This window comes from Myotis daubentonii, chromosome 1 (assembly GCF_963259705.1).
Source record: "Myotis daubentonii chromosome 1, mMyoDau2.1, whole genome shotgun sequence".
In the NCBI taxonomy this organism is placed as follows: Eukaryota; Metazoa; Chordata; class Mammalia; order Chiroptera; family Vespertilionidae; genus Myotis; species Myotis daubentonii.
The window spans coordinates 126,084,886-126,091,876 of NC_081840.1; the positions used below are offsets into that span (position 1 = coordinate 126,084,886).

At 37.9% G+C, this 6,991-nt stretch overlaps 1 protein-coding gene across 1 annotated transcript in view; it reads right to left on the reverse strand.

Moving 5' to 3' along the window:
• The window catches only part of LOC132233749 (DNA ligase 1-like), a 46,956-nt gene extending 40,711 nt beyond the window's left edge, over nucleotides 1–6,245 (reverse strand). Inside the window, exons 1-2 of the mRNA XM_059694961.1 lie at nucleotides 6,120–6,245; nucleotides 5,850–6,010 (exon numbers count right to left, since the gene is read on the reverse strand). Coding sequence (XP_059550944.1) covers nucleotides 5,850–6,010; nucleotides 6,120–6,245 — 287 coding nt within the window. The remainder of the gene's footprint in view (nucleotides 1–5,849; nucleotides 6,011–6,119) is intronic.
• Nucleotides 6,246–6,991: the final 746 nt, after the last annotated feature.

The window sequence follows — 6,991 nt, forward strand, 5'->3', positions numbered from 1 at the left end:
GGAACAACTGTAATAATCTGAACAATAAAGATTTAATTTTTTTAAAAAAAGGATAAAAATGACCACAAACAAGTACTTTTCAATAATAACATTAAATGTAAATGGATTAAATGCTCCAATCAAAAGACACAGGGTAGCTGAATGGATTAGAAAACATGAACCATATATTTGCTGTCTGCAAGAGACCCACCTCAGAACAAAGGATTCACACAGACTGAGAGTGAAGGGATGGAAAAAAATTTTTTCAGGCAAATGGAAATAAGAAAAAAGCTGGGTTGCGATACTTATATCTGACAATACAGACCTCAAAATAAAGGCCATAATAAGATATAAGGAAGGCCACTACATAATACTAAAGGGAGCAATTCAACAAGAATATATAACACTGGTAAACATATATGCACCCAATATAGGAGCACCCAAAACATAAAACAACTTTGGGAAGATATCAAGGGAGAGATCGATAGCAATACAGTCATAGTAGGGAACTTTAATACCCCACTGACACCACTGGATAGTCCTCTAAACAAAAAATCAGCAAAGAAAAAGCAATCCTAAATGACTCACTAGATCAGATGGACTTAATTGACATATTCAGAATATTTCACCCCAAAGCTACATTCTTCTACAGTGCACATGGGGCATTTTCAAAGATAGACTATATATTAGGAAACAGGAAAAGTCTCTTCAAATTCAAGAGAATAGAAATCATAACAAGCATCTTCTCAGATCACAATGACATAAAATTAGAAATCAACCACAATAAAAACATTGAAAAAGAAATCTAACACTTGGAGGCTAAATAGCATGCTATTAAACAATGACTGGGTCACCAGAGAGATCAAAGAAGAAATAAAAAGCATCCTGGAAACAAATGACAATGAAAACACAACAATCTAAAATCTATGGGACACATTTAAAGCAGTCCTCATACGGAAGTTCATAGCTCTACAGGCCAACCTCAAAAAACAAGAAAAACTGGTAATAAATTATCTAATTCTACAACTCAAAGAGTTAGAAAGAGAGCAACAAGAAAAGCCCACAGTATCCAGAAGGAAGGAAATAATAAAGAGCAGAGGAGAAAGAAAGAAACATAGAGACAAAAAAAAAAAAAAAAAAAAAAAAAAAACCCAAAAAAACAAAAACAAACAAAAAAAAAACACAATACAAAAGATCAATGAAACCAAAAGCTGGTTCTTTGAAAGGATTAACAAGATTGATGAACCTCTAGCCAGGCTCACCAAGAAGCAAAGAGAGAGGACCCAAATAAAATCAGAAATGAAAGAGGTGAAGTAACAACTGACCCTACTGATATACAAAGTATTGTCAAAAAATACAATGAACAACTCTACTCCAACAAACTGGACAACCTCAACGAAATGGACACATTCCTAGAAAAATACAAGCTTCCAAAACTCAACCAGGAAGAGTCAAAAAACCTGAATAGGCCAATAACTACTGATGAAATTGAAACTAATCAAAAAGCTTCCAGCAAACAAAAGCCCTGAACCAGATGGCTTCACAGGGGAGTTTTACCAAACATTCAAAGAAGAACGAAAGCCAATCCTTCTCATACTATTCCAAAAAGTTCAAGAGGAAGGCACACTTCCAAGCTCTTTCTATGAAGCCAGCATTACCCTAATCCCAAAACCAGAAAGGGACACCACAAAGAAAGCGAATTACAGGCCAATATCCCTGATGAACATAGATGCTCAAATACTCAACAAAATGCTAATAAACCAGATCCAGCATTACATTAGAAAGATCATACACCATGACCAAGTGGGATTTATTCCAGGAATGCAAGGCTGGTACAATATCCGCAGATCAATAAACGTGATACATCACATAAACAAATTGAGAAGCAAAAATCACATAATCATATCGATGGATGCAGAAAAGGTATTTGACAAAGTCCAACACCCTTTTCTGATAAAAACACTCAGCAAAGCCCTAACCGGATTGGCTCAGTGGATAGAGTGTCGGCCTGCAGACTGAAAGGTCCTAGGTTTGATTCCAGTCAATGGCATGAACCTTGGTTGCGGGTACATCCCCAGCAGGGGGTGTGCAGGAGGCAGCTGATGGATGTTTCTCTCTCATCATCAATGTTTCTAACTCTCTATCCCTCTCCCTTCCTCTCTGTAAAAAATCAATAAAATATATTTTTAAAAATGCTCGGCAAAGTGGGGATAGAGGGATCACACCTCAAAATTATAAAAGCCTTATATGCCAAACCTACAGCCAATGTTATACTCAATGGGCAAAAACTAAAACCGTTTCCCTTAAGAACAGTAACAAGACAGGATGCCCACTTTTACCACTCCTGTTCTACATAGTACTGGAAGTGCTAGCCAAAGCGATCAGACAAGGAGAAGAAAGAAAAGGCACCCTAATTGGAAAAGAAGAAGAAAATTGTCATAATTCACAGATGACATGATACTGTACTTAGAAAACCCTAAGGACTCCATCAAAAAAATATTAGAACGAATAAATGAATTTGGCAATGTTTCAGTATACAAAATTAATGCTAAGAAATCGATGGCATTTTTATTATGCCAATAGTGAACTTACAGAAAAAGTAATTAAAAAAAACAAACCTCATTTACCATTGCACCAAAAAATTAAGATACCTAGGAATAAACTTAACTAAGGAGGTAAAAGGCCTCTACCCAGAAAACTACAGGACTTTGAAAAAAAGAGATAGAGGAAGACATAGACAGATGGAAGAACATACCGTGTTCATAGATTGCTAGAATCAACATCATCAAAATGTCCATACTACCCAAAGCAATCTATAGATTAAATGCACTCCCCATTAAAATACCAAGAGCATAGTTAACAGATCTAGACAGAACCCTCCAAAAATTCATCTGGAATAAAAAAAGAAAAAAGAAATGAATAGCTGCTGCGATCCTGAGAAAGAAAAACAAAGTAGGAGGGATTTCAATACCAGATATCAAGCTGTATTACAAAACCACTGTTCTCAAAACTGCCTGGCACTGGCACAAGAATATACATATAGACCAATGAAATAGAACAGAGATCCCAGAAATCGACCCAAACCACTATGCTCAATTATTATTTGACAAAGGAGGCAAGAACATACAATGGAGTCAAGACAGTCTCTTCAATAAATAGTGTTGGGAAATTTGGTCAGACACATGCAAAAAAATGAAACCAGACCACCAACTTACACCATACACAAAAATAAACTCAAAATGGATAAAGGACTTAAACGTAAGATGGGAAACCATAAAAATATTAGAGGAATCCACAGGTAGCAAAATCTCAGCTATATGCCGAAGGAATTTCTTCACTGACACAGCTCCTAGGGCAATGGAAACTAAAGAGAAAATGAACAAATGGGACTATATATATCAAAATAAAAAGCTTCTGCACAGCAAAAGAAACCATCAGCAAAACAACAAGAAAACCCATTGCATGGGAGAACATATTCGCCAATGATATCTCTGATAAAGGTTTAATCTCGAACATTTACAGGGAACTCATACAACTTAACTAAAGGAAGATAAACAACCCAATCAAATAATGGGCAACAGACCTAAATAGATACTTTTTGAAAGAGGACATACATAAGGCTGAGAGACATATGAAAACATGCTTAAAGTCACTAATCATGTGAGAGATGCAAATAAAAATGACAGTGAGGTACCACCTCCCACCTGTCAGAATGGCTATCATCAACAAATGACAAATGCTGTGAGGATTCAAAGAAAGAGGAACCCTTGTTCACTGCTGGTGGGGATGCAAACTGGTGTAGCCACTGTGGAGAACAGTATGGAGTTTCCTCAAAAATCTAAAAATGGAACTTCCATTTGACCCAATGACCCCACTTCTAGGAATATATCCCAAGAAACCAGAAAAACCAATCAGAAAGGATATATGCTTCTCTATGTTCATAGCGGCACAATTTACCACAGCTAAGATTTGGAATCAGCCTAAGTGCCCATCAGCAGATGAATGGATTAAAAACCTTTGGCACATCTACACAATGGAATACTATGCTGCTGTAAAGAGGAAGGAACTCTTACCATTTGCAATAGCATGGATGGAGCTAGAGAGCATTACGCTAAGTGAAATAAGTCAGTCAGAGAAAGATAAATATCACATGCTCTCACTCATTTGTGGATTATAATGAAAAACATAAACCGATGAACAAACACAGATGTAGAGACAGAGAAGCATTGATCAGATGCTCAAAACTCAGAGGGAAGGTAGGGGAGGGTGGGGGTGAGGGTGAAAGATCAACCAAAGGACTTGTATGCATGCATATAAGCATGAGTGATGGATGTGGACAACCAGGGTGAGGGTGAGGACAGGATTGGGGGATAAGGGGACATTGGGGGGATAAGGACACATTTATAATATCTTAATTAATAAAGGGGGAAAAATGTAAAAAAAATAAAAAAATAAATACACTTCAATTGTCTAACAATCAGTACTCTGTAGACCAGAACTACCCTCATTTTTTTTCCAGTGGCTGCATACTACATTATTTTATGGGTATAACAAAGTATTTCCTTATAGATAGCTATTTATACTATCTTCAACTTTTTGGTATGCAATGTTGTAATAAATATCCTTAACATACATATGTATATTTGTAACATTTATATAAATATCCTTAATGCATATGTGTATATTATATATCTTTAAAATCTATGTCACATTTTATATATATACTAGAGGCCCAGTGCACAGAATCGTGCACCTGTGGGGTCCCTTGGCGTGGCCTTGGGATTGGGCTGAAACTGGCAGTCCAATGCTGCCTGCCCTCCTGCCTGCTGCTCCTGCTCATCCAGGCCCAGCTGTACCTGCCCAGTCAGTCCCAATCAGGAGAGGCTCACACAGCTGCAGCAGTGCTCGCCAGCCATGAGCCCTGCACCTGGCGCCCCTTCCAAGGGGATTGCGGCAGGGGGGGGGGGCTGGGATGCGATCAGTGATCAGTCCTCTGGGTGGACAGTGGGGTGCCCTTGCTGGCCTGGGATCCGTATCCATCCTGCTGACATTCGCACCAGTTGTTGGGAGCCACCTGACAGCTGCTTTCACTAGTATATCTTTTTTCCTTGCCAAGCTTCCAGGGAGGGGAAGTGGCTGTGGTGCCCGAGGCCGACTTCCAGGAGGCCAGCGGCACTGCCAGGATCGTGCCAACAGTGCAGGTCCATCAGTGCCTGGCCCGTTCTCCAGAGATTGGACCTACATGACTACTGAGGGAGTGAGTGGCTGCCACCAGGCTGGTGGGCTGCTGGGACAGGTCAGACAGCTGAACAGTGATCCCGCTGTGGGAGCCCACTGGCCACCAGGAACAGCTCCTGTCGATCAGTCATCTGGCCATTCAGTCATTCGGTTGCTTAGGCTTTTATATATATAAATAATACATATAATGACCAACTGTATGCTTGATATACATAATAATATATAATTAATGTCCTTAGAATGTATACATGTGTGTTCCTACAAGTCATGTTTTCTTGTAGGTTCTAGTTCTGAAAGTGAAGCTATTGGGATAAAAGAATGACATACTTGAAATTTTGAAACTCAATTACCCTTCAAAAGAAGATGCACTGATTTCACCTCCCAATAGTGCACAAGAATGCCTTTTCCTCCCACGCGCCAATTCTGGTTTTTATTTTCTTTAATAAAATAGTTATCATTATCAGTTCTAAAAATGGTATCTCATTGTTTGTTGATTTGCATTTTTCTAATTACCAAGCAAGGTTCACTCTCTCTCATAAAAATATAAAATTAATCAGGAATATTAGCTCAAGTTGGAATTTGTTTATAGGAAAAGAATAATTACCTACTGTTAAGTACTGCTGTAGGCTTACCTGTCAGACTCTTCATTCTCCATAATAGAAACCTGCTGCTTATCAGTTTGTTCACTGTTGTTCTGCTGACTCAATCCACCACTGCCTCTGTCATCAGTACCCTCATCCATGTTTCCTGACACTTCCTTTTTACTGCTTTTCTGTTCCTTTTTTTCTTCAACCTTTGATGAAAGATTGATATTAGGGATACTGTTATCATCTCGCTCATTAAAAAACTTGTGTTTTCATTAATTCTATCATTTGGCTTTTATTATTTGGCTTTGTTATTACCTTATTCATGAAAATGACTGTGTTTTCATTAATTTTATCACTTGGCTGCTGGTTATCAGTGTGTTCCTTGTTGCTCTGCTGACTCAGTCCAATACTGCCACTGTCATCATCAGCACCATCATCCATGTTTCTTGACACTTCCCTTTTGCTGCTTTTTTGCCCCTTCTTTTCTTTAACCTTTGTTGAAAGTTTAATATTACGGATATTGTGATTATGTTATTCATTAAAAAGGCTGTGTTTTCTTTAATTTTATGAAATTGCTATGACTTGAACCAATAAAAATATTTTTTGTGTTGAAGTTTATTATTAAAGGTCATTGAAATTGTTGTCAATTCTACTTCATTTGTGTCAGTAAAGAAGATGACTTTTCCAAGATTTCTAATAGGGCTTTCTTATTTTTGTGCTCCTATTCACATCACACCCACACTTTGATACCTAACATTCTCCTTACCCACCCCCACCCCATTTATCTAGCAAAGACAGAGAAATAAAAGGACAAAGATGCAAAATGTGTCCTCTTCTGTCTTTCAAACCTGGATCTTGCATTACCCACCAGATTTAGAGGATGTGAAATCGTGCTTCAATAACAAATAGGAAGCTTTCCTGGATCTGCACTAAGCTATTCCTTTCCCCATTGTCTTTTACAATTCTTTTTTCTTTAAGATCTTTGAGGGCTTCAAACAAGTGGTGGTATTCATAAAATATATGAACCACAGTTTACCACAGCACTGGAGCAGAGTGAAACCAATGGATTGGTGGTTAAAGTTCAATTCTGGAAAATGAGCAATACAATCACTATAAAATCTTATAGCTAGAGGATATACAAGTAGTCATCTACTTACTTTAGCCCCATAGTTACTAATAATGGAAAT